This window comes from Equus caballus, chromosome 6 (assembly GCF_041296265.1).
Source record: "Equus caballus isolate H_3958 breed thoroughbred chromosome 6, TB-T2T, whole genome shotgun sequence".
Classification (NCBI taxonomy): domain Eukaryota; kingdom Metazoa; phylum Chordata; class Mammalia; order Perissodactyla; family Equidae; genus Equus; species Equus caballus.
In genome coordinates, this window is record NC_091689.1 from 86,779,237 (window position 1) to 86,799,726 (window position 20,490).

Below are 20,490 nucleotides of genomic sequence, written 5' to 3' on the forward strand. Positions count from 1 at the left end.
CCCGGGAGCCGAACCAGCGAATGTCAGGCCACAAGAGCAGAAGGTGTGCACTTCACTGCTGCGCCACCAGGCCGGCCCCTAGTCTGGCTTGTTAATTTTTATATATAGTATGAAGGTGAGGCTTTCATTTATTATTCTTTTTTTTATTCTTTTATTTTTTAAATTATTTTATTGAGGTCATATTGGTTTATAACATTGCATACTTTCAGGTTTACATTATCATATATCAGTTTCGATATAGACTGTATCATGCTCATCACCAGTAGTCTCGTTTTCATCCATCACCATACATATCCGTAACCACTAATCTGTTCTCTTTATCCATGTGTTTGTTTATCTTCCACATATGAGTGAAATCATATGGTGTCATGTGATCTCTCTCTGGCTTATTTCACTTAACATAATATGCTCAAGGTCCATGCATGTTGTTGCGAATGGGACAATTTTATCTTTTTTATGGCTGAGTATTATTCCGTTGTATATATATACCACATCTTCTTTATCCATTCCTCAGTTGATGGGCACTTGGGTTGCTTCCATGTCTTGGCTATTGTGAATAATGCTGCGATGAACATACAGGGGAATAAATCTCTTTGAATTGTTTATTTCATGTTCTCTGGATAAATACCCAGTAGAGGGATAGCTGGATCATATGGTAGTTCTATTTTTAATTTTTTGAGGAATCTCCATACTGTTTTCCATAGTGGCTGCACCAGTATTCATTCCCACCAGCAGTGTATGATGGTTCCCTTTTCTCCACATCCTCCTCAACATTTGTTGTTTTTCATCTTGTTAATTATAGTGATTCTGACAGGTGTAAGGTGATATCTCATTATAGTTTTGATTTGCATTTCCCTGATGATTACTGATGTTGAACATCTTCTCATGTGCCTGTTGGCCATCTGTATATCTTCTTTGGAAGAATGTCTGTTCATATCCTCTGACCATTTTTTGATTGGGTTGGGTTTTTTTGTTGTTTAGTTGTATGAGTTCTTTTTTTATAAAGACTTTATTTTTTTCCTTTTTCTCCCCAAAGCCCCCCAGTACATAGTTGTATATTCTTCATTGTGAGTCCTTCTAGTTGTGGCATGTGGGACGCTGCCTCAGCGTGGCTTGACGAGCAGTGCCATGTCCGCGCCCAGGACTCGAACCAACGAAACACTGGGCCGCCTGCAGTGGAGCATGCAAACTTAACCACTCGGCCACGGGGCCAGCCCCTATGAGTTCTTTATATATTTTGGAAATTAACTCCTTGTCGGATATATGATTTTCAAGTATTTTCTCCCATTGGTGGGTGGTCTTTTTGTTTTGTTCATGGTTTCTTTTGCCTTGCAGAAGCTTTTTAGTCTGATGTAGTCCCATTTGTTTATTTTTCCTTTTGTTTCCCTCGCCTGAGTAGACATGGTATTTGAAAAGATGCTGCTAAGACTGATGTCAAAGATTGTACTGCCTATATTTTCTTCTAGTTTTATGGTTTCAGGTATTACACTCAAGTCTATACTCTATTTTGAGTTAATTTTTGTGTATGGTATAAGATACTGGTCTACTTTCATTCTTTTGCATGTGGCTGTCCAGTTTTCCCAGCACCATTTATTGAAGAGACTTTCCTTTCTCCATTGTATGTTCTTGGCTTCTTTGTTGAAGATTAGCTGTCTGTAGGTGTGGGTTTTATTTCTGAGCTCTCAATTCTCTTCCATCGATCTATGTGTCTATTTTTGTGCCAGTACAATGCTATGTTGATTACTATAGCTTTGTAGTATTTTTTTTTATTAAGATTATGATAGTTTACAACCGTGTGAAATTTCGGTTGTACATTATTGTTAGTCATGTTGTGGGTACACCACTTCACCCTTTGTGCCCTCCCCACACCCCCCCCTTTCCCCTGGTAACCACCGATCAGTTCTCCATGTCTATATGTTAACTTCCATCTATGAGTGAAGTCATACAGAGTTTGTCTTTCTCTATCTGGCTTATTTCACTTAACATAATACCCTCAAGGTCCATCCATGTTGTTGTGAATGGGACGATTTTGTCCTTTTTTATGGCTGAGTAGTATTCCAATGTATATATATACCATATCTTCTTTATCCAATCATCAGTTGCTGGGCACTTAGGTTGCTTCCACGTCTTGGCTATTGTAAATAATGCTGCGATGAACATAGGGGTGCATGGGACTCTTGGAATTGCTGATTTCAGGTTCTTAGGATAGATACCCAGTAGTGGTATGGCTGGGTCATAAGGTATTTCTATTTTTAACTTTTTGAGAAATCTCCATACTGTTTTCCATAGTGGCTGCACCAGTTTGCTTTCCCACCAACAGTGTACAAGGGTTCCTTTTTCTCCACAACCTCTGCAACATTTGTCACTCTTGGTTTTGGATATTTTTGCCAATCTAACGGGTGTAAGGTGATATCTTAGTGTAGTTTTGATTTGCATTTCCCTGATGATTCGTGATGATGAGCATCTTTTCATGTGTCTATTGGCCATCCTTATATCTTTGTAGTATTTTTTTTTTTTTTGAGGAAGATTAGCCCTGAGCTCACATCTGCCACCAATTTTCCTCTTTTTGCTGAGACAGGCTGGTCCTGAGCTAACGTCCCTGCCCTTCTTCCTCTACTTTATATGTGGGATGCCTGCCACAGCATGGCTTGTCAAGTGGGTGCCATGTCCGCACCCAGGATCTGAACCAGTCAACCCCGGGCCACCAAAGTGGAATGTGCAAACTTAACCGCTGTACCATCAGGCTGGCCCCTGTAGTATATTTTTAAGTCAGGGATTTTGATGCCTCCAGCTTTGTTCTTTTTTCTCAGGATTGCTTTGGTTATTCAGGGTCTTTTGTTGTTCCATATAAATCCTAGGATTCTTTGTTCTATTTCTATGAGGAATGTCATTGGGATTCCAACTGGGATTGCATTAACTCTGTAGATTGCTTTAGGTAATATGGACATTTTAACTATGTTTATTCTTCTGATCCATGAGCATGGAATATCTTTCCATTTATTTATGTCTTCTTCAATTTCTTTCAATAATGTCTTATAGTTTTCAGTGTATAGGTCTTTCACCTCCTTGGTTAAATTTATTCCTAGATATTTTATTCATTTTGTTGTGATTTTAAATAGGATTGTATTCGTGACTTCTCTTTCTGCTATCAGAAAATGGACTGTTTCATCTATGAGATCTCTTATACCGACCTCATGGTAACCACTAAACAAAAAATCAGAACAGAGCCACAAATCATAAATAAAGAGAAAACTGAGAAAACCATCACAGAAAACCACCAAACTGAAATGGCAGACAGAAACACAAGGGGAAAGAAATAAGGAAATCTAGAACAACTGGAAAACAAGAGATAAAATGGCAGTATTAAGCCCTCATATAGCAGTAATCACTCTAAATGTAAATGGATTGAATTCTGCAATCAGAAGACAGAGGGGCTGGAATTAGAACAAAGAATCCTAAAATTCATATGGGGCAACAAAAGACCCCGAATTTCTAAAGCAATCCTGAGAAAAAAGAACAAAACGGGAGGCATCACAATCCCTGACTTCAAAACATACTACAAAGCTACAATAATCAAAACAGCATGGTACTGGTACAAAAACAGGTGCACAGATCAATGGAACAGAATTGAAAGCCCAGAAATAAAACCACACATCTATGGACAGCTTATCTTTGACAAAGGAGCTGAGGGCATACAATGGAGAAAAGAAAGTCTTTTCAACAAATGGTGCTGGGAAAACTGGAAAGCCACATGTAAAAGAAAGAAAATTGACCATTCTTTTTCACCATTCACCAAAATAAACTCAAAATGGATCAAAGACCTAAAGGTGAGACCTGAAACCATAAGGCTTCTGGAAGAAAACGTAGGCAGCACACTCTTTGACATCAGTATTAAAACGATCTTTTCGGACACCATGCCTTCTCAGAGAAGGGAAACAATAGAAAGAATAAACAAATGGGACTTCATCAGATTAAAGAGCTTCTTCAAAGCAAATGAAAACAGGATTGAAACAAAAAAACAACCCACTAACTGGGAAAAAATATTTGCAAGTCATACATCTGACAAAGGCTTAATATCCATAATATATAAAGAACTCTCGCAACTCAACAACAAAACATCAAACAACCCAATCAAAAAATGGGCTGGAGACATGAACAGACATTTCTCCAAAGAAGATATACTGATGGCCAATAGGCACATGAAAAGATGCTCATCATCGCTGATCATCAGGGAAATGCAAATCAAAACTACACTAAGATATCACCTTACACCCATTAGAATGACAAAAATATCTAAAACTAATAGCAACAAATGTTGGAGAGGTTGCGGAGAAAAAGGAAGCCTCATACACTGCTGGTGGGAATGCAAACTGGTGCAGCCACTATGGAAAACACTATGGAGATTCCTCAAAAAATTAAAAATAGAACTACCATACGATCCAGCCATCCCACTACTGGGTATTTATCCAAAGAGCTTGAAGTCAGCAATCCCAAAAGTCCTGTGCACCCCAGTGTTTATTGCAGCACTGTTTACAATAGCCAAGATGTGGAAGCAACCTAAGTGTCCAGCAACAGATGAATGGATAAAGAAGATGTGGTACATATATACAAGGGAATACTACTCAGCTGCAAAACAGAACAAAATCATTCCATTTGCAATAACATGGATGGACCTTGAGAGAATTATGTTAAGTGAAATAAGCCAGCGAGAGAAGGACAATCTGTGTATGACTCCACTCATATGAGGAATTGAAAATTATGGACCAAGAACAGTTTAGTGGATACCAGGGGAAAGGTGGGGTGGGGGGTGGGCACAAAGGGTGAAGTGGTGCACCTACAACATGACTGACAAACATTAATGTACAACTGAAATTTCACAAGATTGTAACCTATCATTAACTCAATAAAAAAAAAAAAAAAAAGACAGAGGGGCTGGCCCCATGGCCGAGTGATTAAATTCATACACTCTGCTTCGCTGGTCCAGGGTTTTGCCAGTTTGGATCCTGGACATGGACATGGCACCACTTGTCAGGCCATGCTGAGGTGGCATCCCACATGCCACAACTAGAAGGACCCACAACTAAAAATATACAACTGTGTACCGGGGGCTTTGGGGAGAAAAAAAGGAAAAGAAAAATTTTAAATCTTTTAAAAAAAGAACAGAGTGGCTTAATGGATTAAAAACCAAGACCCAACAATATGCTGCCTCCAGGAAGTACATCTCAGCTCTAAAGGCAAACATAGGCTCAGAGTGAAGGGATGGAAGATGATACTCCAAGCAAATGGCAAGCAAAAGAAAGCAGGTGTTGCCATACTTCTATCAGACAAAGCAGACTTCAAGACAAAAAAGACAATGAGAGATGAAGAGGGGCACTATATAATCATAAAAAGGACATTCCGCCAAGAGGACATAACATTTATGAATATATATACACCTAACACAGGAGCACCAAAGTATATAAAGCAACTATTAACAGACCTAAAGGGATAAATTGGCAGAAATACAGTAATAGCAAGAGACCTCAACACCCCACTTACCTCAGTGGATAGATCATCCAGACAGAAAGTGAACAAGGAAACAATGGCCTTAAATGAAACACTAGACAAGATGACTTAATAGATATATATATAGAACATTCCATCCAAAACACAGCAAAATATATATTCTTTTCAAGTGCACATGGAACATTCTCAAAGATAGACCATATGTTGGGAAACCAGGCAAGCATCAATAAATTTAAGAAGATTGAAATCATATCAGGGCTGGCCCAGTGGCACAGTAGTTAAGTGCACACGTTCTGCTTTGGCGGCCTGGGCTTCACCAGTTCGCATCCCGGGTGCGGACATGGCACTGCTTGGCAAGCCATGCTGTGGTAGGCGTCCCACATATAAAGTAGACGAAGATGGGCACAGATGTTAGCTCAGGGCCGGTCTTCCTCAGAAAAAAAAAAAAAAAAAAAAGAGGATTGGCAGCAGTTAGCTCAGGGCTAATCTTCCTCAAAAAAAAAAAATCATATCAAGCATCTTTTCTGACCACAATGCTATGAAACTAGAAGTTGACTACAAGAAAAAAGCTGGGAAAGTGACAAATATGTGGAAACTACACAACATGCTACTGATCAGCCGTTGATCGATGAAGAAATCAAAGGAGAAATCAAAAAATACCTGGAAACAAATGAAAATGAAAACACAACATACCAACACTATGGGATGCAGCCAAAGTGGTACTAAGAGGGAAATTTATAGCAGTACAGGCCTATGTCAAGAAACAAGAAAAATCTCAAAGAAGTAATCTTAAACCACACCTAACAGAACTAGACAAAGAACAAACAAAACCACAAGTCAGCAGGAGGAAGGAAATAATAAAAATTAGAGCAGAAATAAATGAAATAGAGACAAAAAACAATAGAAAGGATCAGTGAAACGAACAGCTGGTTCTTTGAGAAGATAAACAAAACTGACAAATCCTTAGCCAGACTCACTAGGAAAAAAGAGAGATGGCTCAAATAAATATTAAAAATAAAAGAGGAGAAATTACAATGGATACCACAGAAATCCAAAGGATTATAAGAGAATACTATGAAAAACTATATGCCCACAAATTGGATAACCTAGAAGAAAAGAATAAATTCTTAAACTCATACAACCTCCCAAAACTAAATCAAGAAGAAATAGAGAATCTGAATAGACCAATCACAAGTAAAGAGATTGAAACAGTAATAGAAACCTCCCAAAAAACAAAAGTCCAGGATCAGAAGGCTTCTCTGGAGAATTCCACAAAATATTCAAATAAAATTTAATACCTATTGTTTTCAAATTATTCCAAAGAATTGAAGAAGACAGAGCGCTTCCTAATTCATTCTATGAGGCCAACATTACCCTGATACCAAAACCAGACAGGGACAACACAAAGAAGGACAGTTACAGGCCAATATCACTGATGAACATAGATGCAAAAATCCTCAACAAAATATCAGCAAACCAAATACAGCAATACATTAAAAGGATTACACACCATGATCAAGTGGGATTTATACCAGGGTCACAGGGATAGTTCAACATCTGAAAATCAATCCGTGTGATACACCATGTTAATAAAATGAGGACTAAACATCACATGATCATCTCAATAGATGCAGAGAAAGCATTTGACAAGATCCAACATCCATTCATGATAAAAACTCTCAATAAAATGGGTATAGAAGGGAAGTGATTCAACATAATAAAGGCCATATATGACAAACCGACAGCCAACATCATAGTTAGTGAAAAACTGAAAGCCGTCCCTCCAAGAACAGGAAAAGCCAAGGGTGCCCACTCTCACCACTCCTATTCAACATAGTACTGGAGGTTTTGGCCAGAGTAATTAGGCAAGAAAAAGAAATAAAAGGTATCCAAATTGGAAAGGAAGAAGTAAAACTCTCATTGTTTGCAGTCTACATGATTCCATATATAGAAAACCCTAAAGAATCCACCAGAAAACTATTAGAAATAATACAGCAAAGTTTCAGGGTACAAAATCAACTTAGAAAAATCAGTTGCATTTCTATACACTAGTAATGAACTAGCAGAAAGAGAAGTCAAGAATACAATCCCATTTACAAATGTTCTTCCTTTTTAAGTAACAGACCCCACTCCCATGGGAATCACACCAAAGGAAAAGTTGCCTTAATTGATGTTAGAACCAAGGAAAAGCAAGAAAATCCATGAAGGCCTGGAGTACGCTGGCTTTTGAAAGAAAGCAAGATGGTTTAATGGAAAGAGCACATGTCTGAGAGGCAGGAGACTTGCGTTCTTTGTCTTGTTCCAGCCTCACCACGAGCTCTAAGACAAGTCGCTTGACTGCTCTGAGCCTGTTTCTCCAAGCAGAAAATGGGGAAAATCCTGTTCTTTCTTGCTTCTCCTGAATGGGTGTGTGTGTGAGGGAAGTCACATGTGGCATCTTGAATTCTGCAGTAGTTTTGAAAAATCCCAAAGGGCAATTATGGACCTAATAATTTGGAAATGAAAGGGGTCCCATGAGTACCAGACTACTCTCCCTCATCTTTGGCTCTCTGACCACAGAACTTGTTGAGAATAACGGGTTGTGGGAGAAACAGGCTAATAGATATTTTTCCCCTGTGTGCCCTCCAGAACGCCCACCCCCACCTTTATCAATATAGTATTAAAAGCAAACCAAATTTTCATCCATCTGCCTCAGTGAGAACTGTCAAAGAAACCAAGAGTCCTGGTAGCAGCTTAGGCTGTTCCCTTGCCCCCCAAAATCTGCCCCTGGGGTATTTATTTTTCATTAGATAATTGGTGAAAGCAATTTTTGATGTATGTAAATTTCCACCAAATAGAGTTTTTTCCTCCTCCCACAGGCCCCTAAGGAGATAATTCATTGCAACAAATTATCACTTTTAGTTGCTCTCAGTTCTTGATTAATACTCTACTACCAATTACTGCTTGCCTTCCCTCAAATAGACTAACCTGTATTTTATTTATTTTTTTTTTTGAGGAAGATTAGCCCTGAGCTAACTACTGCCAATCCTCCTCTTTTTGCTGAGGAAGACTGGCCCTGAGCAACATCCGTGCCCATCTTCCTCTACTTTATACATGGGACGCCTACCACAGCATGGCTTTTTTCAAGCGGTGCCATGTCCACACCCAGGATCCGAACCCGTGAACCCCGGGCCGCCGAGAAAGTGAACTTCGAACTTAACCGCTGCGCCACCTCGCCGGCGCCTAACCTATATTTTAAATTCAGGCTCCCCCACCCACACTTAAAAAAAAAATAAACATTAGCAACATAATTGACAAGAAGGTGGGGTAAGGCCCTTAAGAGTCTAATTTGTTTATTACACCTTCAGCAGAGGACTCCTCACTGAACTTGAGGTGGGCCGCTCTCCTCCATCTTCTACTTTCCTGTCCTCCTCCCTCCTGCCACACACCCAAAAAAGAACCCCTTGAATGACTGAATCCCTCTTCTTCCTCTTATTACTACCCCATCCTTAACTAAGTATGGGGCCTCTATGGGGCTGTTTCTTTGCCTCCTGAGGGCTGAGCTATAACCTGTCTCCTTTCCTACAGCATCAGCTCCACCTACAGGGAGAGAGGATCTACTTTCAAAACGACACAGCAAGGACCACTGGAATGAGACAGTGTTTCCATCCCAGAGGCTGGGGAAGCCTGCAGAAGTTGGGGGTTGAAGAAGACCCTGCGGTTTGTAAGTCAGGGTATTGTCTTTTTCACCAGGGCAAAGTATGAGCTTTTTCTTCTTTAGGTCAGGGTCAGAGCACACTTCGGCGATCTTTTAGGTTTCCTCCTGACTCCAGAATGTTAGAAAGAAACCTCCTCCCTTCCTAAATCTGGCTTCTAATAGCAGCTATTTTCTCTTTCAGCAGAATCTCTCTGAGATGGACATGGAAGACTGCAATGGCCGCTCCTATATGTCTGGTATGCCCTCTTGTGCATTCTGTAAGGGGCTGGGAGCAGACTGTCCTGTGGAGCAGAGTGGAGAACCTTCAGCCTAGCACAGGACCTCTGAGTGCCCCCGTCACAGAGCTGACACTCACGCCTGTGGTGCTTGGTAGTGCACATTCATTTTGGTCGTTTTACATTCCCTAAATAGTGATTCTCCTCCCGGACTTCTTGGGGGATGGAGAAAGGGAATAAGAGGGGAATACGAGTGGAGACTATCAGAGAGGAATGATTTGAAGCAAAGAGATAGAAGGAAGATATGGTTTCTTCTCTTGTGCTCTGAGGTCACCAGCCAAACATGACATTCTGTCCCAGCCAGGTAGAGAGTGGAGCAGGGTTTCAAACCTCAGAGGCCTGCAGGGGCCAGGTAGGTATGTAAATAAGTGAGCTGGGTCAGGATGATGAGAAAGGGGACAGTGGGGACTGTCATGAACTGGAGAACACGTCCCACTTCAAGAAGCAGCAGCTTTTCAGTGTCCACCAGCCACTGCCATGCGGGAATGTATATCCAGTGTGGCCAAAACTTCCAATATTTTAAGATAACTCAAAAATCCAGATTTCATATGAAATGTCTCCATTTTAAAATAACGACTCAATATTTTTTAAAATGTTCCATGGGGCAAGCCAGACTTATCTATGTGCTGAATTCAACTAGTGGACCAACAATTTACAGCCTTTGAAGTAGAGACATAGAGTCTAGAGCCTAATTCTCCTTTCCCCCAATCCTTTTCCACGATCATAACATATTGTAGCTTTTCATATCTGCCAAATACTCTTACTGAGACAGAAGAGATCATCACTTATAATATGAATGGCTTTTAGAGATATTAAAGTAATCAGGATCCTCTCCAAGTTTAACAAGGTGAAAAGAAAAGAGGAACTTTATCTGGCTCCCTCTGAGGTGTAGGAAAGGGCCTAAGAAAGAGTTTTTCTTTAAGATGGAAGGAATCATTTTGGGGGGACATTAGAATGTCAGGGCAGGAAATTATTATAAGAGGTGAGGGAAGCCAGAACTGGGTTTTGACATGATGAGTATCCTCATCAGAAATCAAAGCACCACTGTAGAAATGACCTATAGCTTTTTTTTTTAACCCTAAAGTGGGACCAATGGAGGAATTATGGGCATGCCTAAGGGAGATAGCAAGATGGGTCAGACACACATATGAGTCATTGTCAACACCTGGGGAAGATAAGGCACGACGTTGACTCCAACCCCTTTCTCATTTAAGGAGGGAAGGAGTTGGAATGGGTAGAGGCATTCGATACCTGCCACATGCTGGACAGAGTGACAGGGATCAAGGGGACTAATTCAATTGAAAGACTTTTTATTGGAACTAAAGTTGTGGCCCTTCTGAAGAACCAGCCAATCCTCCTACCTCCCACTCAGTTAAGCCTATTCAGAAAACCACTACTGAGCAACACATACACTCAGGACCCTGCTTTAGTGCTGGAGAACACTCAGATGGATAAAAACCAGTCCCTGCCCTAAGGTAGGCAAATGAGACACTAGGAAGGTGGCTGGGGAGATAGCCCACGGAGCGCTTTTCATTGCTGTCTCTGGAGAATGTTGGGTATCAGAGGAAAACTTCTAAGGGTGTTTGCTTCACTGTGCTATGAAACCAAGCTTTCTCTGCTTTCAGGAGGTTGGCATTTCCTAGATAAGAGGAGGCCTCTGTACAGGATGGTTTTTGAATGAAAGTGGAAGCCAGAAACTCCTCATCTGTGTTTTGAGAACTCTAGATGTCAGCAGCTGCCTTAGAGAGGGAAAAGGGAAAGCCAAAGGAGGGCTAACATTAGCTCTGACAAGCAGCCCTGCAGGGCAGAGCGTGGCTGAGACAGGCCACTTGAGGGGTGTCTGAGAGCTCGTCCCTGACCCATCTCTTCTGGGCTGATACGGAAGCAGTGGGAAAGGCTGCAGTGTACGCCCCTCCTAAAGCACACCAGCCCCTTCAAGGTCATCACAGCTCTTTGCCTCTACCCCAGGTGGCCTTCCCTCCCCTGGCTACTTGATGAAGGTGGCATCTCTCCTGTTCTTCAAAGAGATTTTCCCACCTCACGGAACCTGATTCCGAAAGCCCATCTTTTCTCCTTGTATCTCTTTGTAAAAGGTATAGATCATTTCCTCCTGGGGGAGAGAAGGAAGAGAAGAAGGAGTCCATTAATTTACCACACGGATTATCCCCCCACCCCCATTCCCTATCTTTCAAGGGAAACTGAGTTGCTCAAACTCAGCTCCTGCAATTAATTGACTGAGCAGTGCTTGTCCCAGGTTTTCTGGGACTATGAAATGTTTAAGGGAACCTCAGAAGAAAGGGATCCAGGGGTAGGCAGCTCAAAGTTTCACGGCCCTCCCACCCCCAAATTCTTGGAATCAGAAAATCTAGTCTCCAAAGTAGGTCAGCACATCAGTGAGCAGCTCCTCTGGAAGGGAAGGGAGCGGAGGCCTTTCTTGATAGAAGGCGGATTCATCCAGGGCTGTCGGCTGCTGGGCCCCAGGGGCACAGGAGGGGAGGGGAAGTGGGGAGATTATACCAGTATTTCGCCTGGGATCTGAAAGGGCTCAGGGCCATGGAGCAACACTAGCCTGAGACCAGACCGTGCTGGGCCTTCTCCCTGCCGGGAAGGAGGGGGCTGTCAGTCCCCAGATCTAGAGAGCAACCGCCCTCCTGGAGGAGGAGGGAAAGGAGGGAATGAGAGTGCCTGAGTTTGGTGGGGGAGGGGCCTTCTGCTGATCTGAGAGCCTTGAAGCTGCCCGGTGTCCTGGGCCCCATGACCTCTGGGGCCTTGGCTTCCCCAGCTGGCAGAGGATTGGACCTTCCCTGGGGGCCCCCCTTTCTGCCTCCCACCCCTAGGGCCCATCCATCTCTCTCTCTCTCTCTTGCACACACTCTTGCCTCTCTCAGGCATTTGTTGTGCAGTTCTTCTTTGTCTGCTGGGCACGAGGGCAACGGCATCTGCCTCCCCTCCCTGTGCACACCCCCACCCCACCCCTTCACTGGCTTGGGAAGGGATGCTGTAGCCTAGCATCCCCCCCAACAGACACACATAGACATTCCCTCCAGCCCCCACCCCAAACACATTGAAGCGTGTGCTCTCTTGCTTGCTTGCTCTCTCACATACACACACACACACACTCACACTCTCTCTCTCTCTCTCTCTCACACACACACACACACACACTCACTCACACACATACACCCTGGGCTGAGCTCTTCTTGCTGGCTGCAGCCTTGGGCCCCTGCTCACCGTGCCGCTGCCGCTGCCTGCGAAATGACGGCGGTTCCCCTCACTTCCAGGAATCCACGCTTCCTGGAAGGTGAGTGGCTGGGCTCACCCCTGCCTGCCACCGAGACGCAGACATGCACACACCACCCGCACTCCCTCGCCGTTTCCAAGGCGGCGGCCGCGTTCGCACCCCAGGGTCTCACCGGCAAGGGAAGGATAATGTAAGTTCAGGCAGAAGGTGGCTAGTGGAGGGGGGACGGGTGGTGCTGGGGCTAGGGAGCCAATTCAGTAACAACTCTGGAGCCTGAGGAGAGGGAGAGGATGGGGGCTGTGTGTGCGTGCGCGCGTGTGTGTGTGTGTGTGTGTGTGTGTGTGTGTGTGTGTGTAGCGGGGGAGGGGGCGTTCCTCCTTACACTTGTGGAGGATGGGAAAGGGTGTTTGGTGTTGCTAAGCAAAGACTGCGACTTGGACAGTGGGAGCTTGTGGTGACATCTTGATTAGGCCTTGGGGACAGATGTAGAGCTGCCCGGGGTGAAATGCCGAGACAGGCCTGGGTGGGAATGGGTAATAGAGAGAATCGAGGTAAAGAGAAGCCTTGGCAGCAGATGCCTCAGCCTGGAGCAGAGATCTGAGGGGCCTCAGCCTCCTCCCCACAATAGAGCTGGGGATGGGCGTCTTTCTTTGCTCCTGTACCCACTATTCCCTGCTAGCAGGCTAGCATCCTGCCACCCTGGAGCCCATGGTCAAGAAAGGGGAAGCAGTGAGGATGACGTTCCTTGCAGAGAAGTGTGGAGGTTCCCTGACCTCATGGCTATTCCCTGGAGGTAGCCACTCTGAAGGGATCGCAGACGGGTGGCAGGAGCGGAGGGCTGGTCTCCAATATGTGAAACATTGAGCCTGTGGGACGTTGCCCTGGTTCCTTTCTCTCCCTCCTGCTTTTTGCCCTTTACCCACCTCCTAGTTCCTCTGATGTGAACCTCATGATTTGGCTTTGCCTTCTGGGGGTTCAGCCAATCTATGATGACTTTGACTAAGAAAATTTCTCTGAGACCTGAGAGCAGCCATAATTCTTGGCTTTGACAGTCTGGGATTTCTTGGGAGTCCCAGGCATTTGAAATTCCCTCACTGGGGTTTCTGGTGCTGAGAGAGGAACTGCTGAACTTCCTAAATCTGACTCCAGTCCCCTTCACCCTCGGGCTAGAACTCATAGTCCGTGGGGCCCCATAAAGACTTTCTGACCCCTGAAATGGATTCATTTTTATGTATTAGCCCCATAAAAGTAGACATGAGCCTGTTTTCCCTCTCACCTTTATCCTGGGGAGGGCAATGGCATCAAAGAGCCTCTTGAACTACTGGTGTGACTCTGGAGGCACCTGCTCTTCCTCCTGTTCCCGGGCTTCTATAGGGAGAGCCACAAAGGATGTTTTCCCCTTAATGTCCCTAAATATCCCTTTAAGGATATTTTCCCCCATATATCAAGCTCCTGGCCCCAAGAGGCAGCCTCAGCCTAAATAGGTTGGGACTAGCAATGAATTTCCAGCAAGCTCACTCATCCTTTTAGGGTCAAGGACTCAGCATCAGGGCCTAGAGCCCTGTTCTTCCCCCATTACTAACATCAAGTGATTTAGGGCAAGTCAGCACTCACATTTGAAAAGGAAACAGAAGATACCCTTTCAGCCCTTCTAACCTTAGTAAACCCTACACTTAGTTGAAAGGACCTGTTTAAAAACTGGGTCTGAGTTTACAAGTCTCAACCCACAACTCTGAGATGCTCACTTCATGATACTGTGTGTGGTTCTGATTTGGGGCAACTTTTTTAGATAACTATGGCTCATCTAAAGAGCCCCAGCTGGGGAACTCAGTTTCAAGCTGTAAGGCTTTTTCTATAGAAAAATCAGGCTTTGATGGGATAGAATGGGGGAAATGGGACTTTTAGGCGAGGATATGAATGGGAAATGGTCCCAAAGTCCTGAGTGGTTGTTTTCTTCCCACTGACCAAAGCTGGAGAGGGATCCCTCAGGAGGGTGTGTTCCGGATTTCTTGCCTCAGGCCCAAGACTCCAACCATTTTATAATGGAATCTTTATTTTGTGAAAGTAAGTATGTACATAGCTGGGAAATTGGGTAAAGTACTAATAGGTGGACTTTAGGGATGAATTTTAGGGTTTGTCTCTCTCTGTCTCTTCCATATTTAGGCCTATGTGCACACATCCATGCATGTTCATGTTAGCAGATAACGTAGAAGGCTGTGGGTATGTTTATCTTAGTAGGTGTGTTCTCTTTATGTGTGTCTACATATGTGATATGTGTCTGTGTCTGTGTGTATGTTTATCTACATGTGTGTTCTTTCACCTATATTTCGCATAGAAGATTGTGGGGAGGAGGGATTTTTTTTTTTAAAGATGTGATTCATATCTTCAGGAGTGTTATCTGATTTTTAAAAACATGAAGCTCTCGAAAGCATTTTTGCAAAGCAATTTGTAACAAGTTAAAATGAATATATTGAGAATAAACTATTATTTTATTGTCAAGGGAACATCAGGTAGTAAATATGTGACTGGAATTGTATCAGATAGGAAGCTTTCTAGAGTAGTCAAATTTTTGCTGATTTTAGACAGTCTAACGGACCCAGCTCTCCCCTACTGAAGCAGTGACTCCCAATCGGCTGTGTTATTGGTGGTTAAGGACATGGGCAATTACTGTTTGTCATCAGATCCCAGTTCCACCACTACCAGCTGTGTGACCTTGGACAAGTAACATAGCCTCTTTTGTGTCTCGGTTTCCTCATCTGCAAAATTAAGATAATATTGGCACTTACTTCATAGGGTTGTTGTGAAGATTAAGTGAGACAATTCATTTAAGGTGCATAGAACAATGCCTGGCACATAGTAAGCACTCAATTAATGTTAGCTGCTATCCTTATGATTACTATTATTATCATTAGATTCAGGGACAATTCCAGCTGCCCTTCCTGCAGATCCCGAACCTGGTGTTGGGGGCTCCGGAGAGGAACAGTAGGGAAGAACGTCTGTCCTGAACCGCCTCCCTCCTGAGGCCCCCATTTTCCTCTCCACCCTGGCCCGCCCAGCCCCAGCCCTGCTTCCTGTGGACGTCAGGCAGTGATGCTCTTCCCCTCAGGCCTAGATAAAGGTAGGGTGGGCAAGGCGCAGCCACTGAGCTCGCGGAAGTCAGCACCGGGCACCCAGGCTGGCGAGGGCACAGGTATGGTCCCAAGCACACAACACTGCCTTGTACGTGACTACAAGAGAAATGCTGTGAAACCTTACTGAATTTTAAAAATTTTAGGCGATGGACAGCAAATGGCTCCAGCTGCAGCTTCACCTGCCCTCTTGTTCTCTCCTCTAAGGTAGCGGGGACTCATCCTTGGAGAAGGAGTTCCTCGGGGCCCCAGTGGGGCCCTCGGTGAGCACCCCCAACAGCCAGCACTCTTCTCCCAGCCGCTCACTCAGTGGTAAGTGCAACCTCCTACCCTTCCCTGGCGCTAGGCACCCCCATTTGTGTTTGGCTCTTGATTTACCTCCCATTGGCAGCCATTTCCCCATCACTGCCTCCCTCTGATTTCCTGCTCGGAGTCTCTAAAAGCGCTAAGGAGCTCAGTGTCTAGGGATTTCCAGATTTCTGAAAGGAGAGTGAACAGTCACTGCCAGATCAGGGTGGAATTAAAAGAGGCATGGGTGGGATTAAGGTAAAGGCCCCAAAGGAGAAATTCTGGAGTTGGAGTAGCAAGCAGATAGAAATGGTCATAAGCTGGAGTTAGATACGAAATAGAGATGAGAAAGATCTCCTCATCACCACCACCCCCCATTCTCCTGCCCAGACAAGGTCCCCATGACTGCCCCTCCTCAGCTGGCCCTAGATCTGTGACATTCTCTAAATGGTTGGAATAGCCAGGAATGTAGGTCAGAGCTAGAGCCAGGGCTTTCTCCTCAATGGCTCCTCCCTCCTCCATCCCCGTCTCCAGATTTTTATGGAGGGGAGTAGAGGGGCTCAGTCTTTTGGGTGGGAGGATAAGATGAGCCATGTCTGTCTTCCAGTTTTCCTCTCTCTTTAGCCCTCTGTCTCTTCGGTCTTCCTAGGACCGTTTTCCCGCCACTGTTACTTGCTGGCTTCCTGCCCTGGGCCAAGCCAGACGTCTTTCTTAATGACAAGAGAGTGGAGAACAAGGCTCCCCTTAGCCTCTTCCTCTCTCTATGGACAGAAGACATCCTATGTACCCCAACTTTTTTTCTCTTGAAGCCTGTTTGCCTGGTCAGTGGGATGGGGGAAAAGGTTGTTTCAGGTCTCAGCAGGACCCTGATATCACCACACACAATGCCTAGAATGTTGGCCTCTTTTAAAGCCTGAATGTCTCAGGGCTTGGAGACAGCCTTTTGGACTTCAGGAGTGCCATTCTGGCCTGGGGGCAGCTTCCCCCCTTTGCCTGGCTCTATCCTAAACACCATCCCGCCCTCCAGCCAGCTCCATCAAGGTGGAGATGTACAGCGATGAGGAGTCGAGCAGACTGCTGGGGCCAGATGAGCGGCTCCTGGAAAAGGATGATAGTGTGATCGTGGAAGACTCATTGTCAGAGCCCCTGGGCTACTGTGACGGGAGTGGGCCAGAGCCTCACTCCCCTGGTGGTATCCGGCTGCCCAATGGCAAGCTCAAGTGTGATGTCTGCGGCATGGTCTGTATCGGACCCAACGTGCTCATGGTGCACAAACGCAGCCACACAGGTGAGTGAGCCAGGGGTCTGCGAGGAGTTCCCAGGGTGGTCTGGAGAGGCAGGGGCAGTGCTTGGAGGCCTTGCCTAGAGTAGGGTAGTCTCAGAGAGGGAAGGTCTCTCCCAGCACATTTTCTAGCTGAGGGAAAAAAAGGAGGGGGTCGTGGAATTTAGATTCCCCCAACACCTCTACTTCCCTGGCACCTTCCTCAGGTGTTATAAAGAAAAGCTGATATTTTTCTCAGGAGGTGCGGGAAGGGAAGGTCTTTAGCCTAAGAAGGACCCAATAGTTCAACAGGGGTAGGACAGGATGTTTTTATCCCATCTCACGATAAAAAAAAAATACAAAAAAACAGAGGCCTCTTCCTTGGGCTTTGAGCTCCTGGGGCAGAGTGGGCCCCATGGGGCTTGGTTTTTGATAACAGTCTTTTGGCCCAGTGTTCCAGGACTGGTGCCCTTCTTCCTGCCACACACCTCTAATCTACACCTTCCCAGGGTAAGACTGTTCCCAAGGGATATTTATAAAGCGAGATTTGTGTGTGCAGCACAGCCCTGCCTCTCAGAAACGTGTTCTGAGCACCTTCCTTCAGGCAGTGTGGGGCAGAGGGTGGGGGGCTATGTTCAGCCTCAGTGTTCCTCACGCCCGGCCCTCTGGGATCTGCTCTTTCACTTGCAGGTGAAAGGCCCTTCCACTGCAACCAGTGTGGTGCCTCCTTCACCCAGAAGGGGAACCTGCTGCGCCACATCAAGCTGCACTCTGGGGAGAAGCCCTTCAAATGTCCCTTCTGCAACTATGCCTGCCGCCGGCGTGACGCACTCACTGGCCACCTCCGCACACACTCGGGTCAGTGACCTGTCCAGTGGGAGAAGGGGAAGCGGGAGCCTAGTACACCCAGTAAATAAGGCTCAGCAACTTCTCTTGTATTGGGGGAGTGACGGTGTTCGTCACTGAGGAGGGCCAAGCACTCACAGAACGGATAGGGCCCTGCCTCTCCAACAGCCGCTCTGGGCAGCAGGGCCCCACAGGGAATCTGGGGGACTCTTTGATGGGGTATTGTATGCCTGCCACACTCTCTGACATGGAGCAAAAGGAGCATGGCGATGTTCTTGGCTCCTTAACAGTTACCCTCCCTGACTTTGTTTTTTAAAGTTCATGCTGATTCCAGAACCATCTGTGCCCCATCATCCCCCACTTCTGAGCGCCAGGGAAACCCCTCCTCCCACTCCATCTGCCCCAGGCCCCACACATGTCACCATCTTCACCTCCCCCAGAAATATCAGAGGTCTCTGCCAACCACTCTTCTGTCCTCTCCTTTACTTCCTCCTGGTTCCTGAAACCATCCATGGGCTTCCCAAATTGGAGGAAAGGAAGCCTAGGAAAAGAGTATCCCATTTCTGTTCCCAATTCCAAGAAGTTGTCACCTTTCCAGAGGCAAAAGCAAGTCCAGAGGGTTCCTTGAGGTCAGTGTTTGGCATAATGCCAGGGAACTGGACTAACCCGGTTTTCTAGCCCAGCCAAGGCTGTTTGAATCAACATCTGAATCAGCTGGACAGATAGCATTTTTAAAGCATTTTACGAAGTTTTAAGCTTTTGACTTGGACTTGGGAAGAGGCCAGGAGCTGAGCTGGCAGGAAGGAGGGAGCTCAAGATTGGGAACAGGCAGGAAGAAGGGCAGAGGGGAAAGAATTAGTAGGGTCTGTCCTTGGAAACTTTCCTTGCTATTTTTCTCTTTTCCTAAACTCCTGGGCCAGGATTTAAAGGCACAGAGCAATCACCTCACCACCCTCCACTTTTCTAGCCACCTGCCTCGTTCTAGGTTCTCTCACCTTGGACCTGGGACCTTTGTCTCTATCTATGTGGAGAAACAGGGAGAGTGAATGATCGTTGATTCATGCTTTACATTCTACAAAGCATTTCACTTATGTCTCCTCATGCGATCCTCATAACACTTCCAAGGTAGATGTTATTAGTCCCATTTTGCTGACAGGGAAACTGAAGCTCTGAAGGAAAAAAAAACGGGGGGTTTTCAGGTCACAGAGCTTTTCTGCAGCCTCTCTGGAACCCCATCAAGGGCCAGAGTCGCCCTTTTCCTCAGAAAAGGGGCGGCTCCCCCTGCTGGTTTGCAACAAGGATGGCTTGGCCCCTTCGCAGCTAGGCCAGCTGGGTGGATTTGGGATGTTGTTGTTCTGTAGGAGATTACTGGGGACAGAAGCAGACACAGTTATACTGTCTGGTCCCAACTCTATGAGATGCTTTCTAATACAACCCACACTATAAGAAAAAAGGGGCTTCTTATCCAGATGTTAAACCATTTCCCCAAAAGTCTTGAGTGGATGGGGACCATGGCATTCTTATCATCCCCCAAATACTAGGGTTTCCAGAGCAAGAGCAAAATGGCAGTGGATTGACTGAGTCAGGCCCCAGTTTAAGCAAGTCGGGGGGAGGGGAGCGGTTAATAATTACCAGCCTCCTGGAGACACCGTCTCCTGCCTCCTGCTTGGAAGTAGCAAGATACATAAAATAAAATACACCATACCTTGTTTCTCTCACTTTTTTCTCTCCTCTCACAAACAGCATCTCTCAAAAGTTGTCTTTAAAGGAAGAGTCAATCTCACTTTTCCCAACATTTTTTCTTCAGTAGAAACAAAATCTTCATAACCTATTCTTTATTAAAAAAAAAAACCCAAAGTTGGTGTTCTCTTCCTTTTACTCTTCTCCTTTCTTTTCCTCTCTGTTCTTTTATTATTTTTCTCTTCTGAGAATTTCTCTCTCAGTGATGGTTTTTCTGGGGCTCTCTTGTTATCTCAGTGTAGAGAGTCGGAAAGAAAAATAAGCAGTAAAACCAGGCTAGGGATGGAGCTAAGAGTACAAGTAAAAGTCAGTGAAATCTGCCCCTCCCCACATTGGCAGATCTAAGGGCTGTCATTTCTGTCACCCCAGCCCACCAATTTCCCCCAAACCGAAGCAGATAGTTCGTAAGCAAAAAAATCCCCTTGTCTGATAAACAGCACTTACACCCGCCTGCCACATGGAAAGGTTAAACCACAGTCTGGGCCCCAGACTCTGAGATCCTGGGGTGG

General features: G+C 45.2%; 1 protein-coding gene across 5 annotated transcripts in view; it reads left to right on the forward strand.

Moving 5' to 3' along the window:
* IKZF4 (IKAROS family zinc finger 4) overlaps window positions 1-20,490 on the forward strand; it is a 32,486-nt gene that overhangs the window by 6,472 nt on the left and 5,524 nt on the right. The window contains exons 2-6 of one of the 5 annotated variants that reach the window (XM_014741006.3): window positions 9,073-9,208; window positions 9,384-9,438; window positions 16,054-16,158; window positions 17,162-17,422; window positions 18,086-18,253. In XM_014741006.3, coding sequence (XP_014596492.1) covers window positions 9,399-9,438; window positions 16,054-16,158; window positions 17,162-17,422; window positions 18,086-18,253 — 574 coding nt within the window. In that variant the 5' untranslated portion in view covers window positions 9,073-9,208; window positions 9,384-9,398. Of the gene's footprint in view, window positions 1-9,072; window positions 9,209-9,383; window positions 9,439-12,348; window positions 12,909-14,688; window positions 14,783-16,053; window positions 16,159-17,161; window positions 17,423-18,085; window positions 18,254-20,490 lie in introns of those variants that run through there. The other 4 variants (XM_005611295.4, XM_070271620.1, XM_023643760.2 and 1 more) reach the window with 4 other exon arrangements.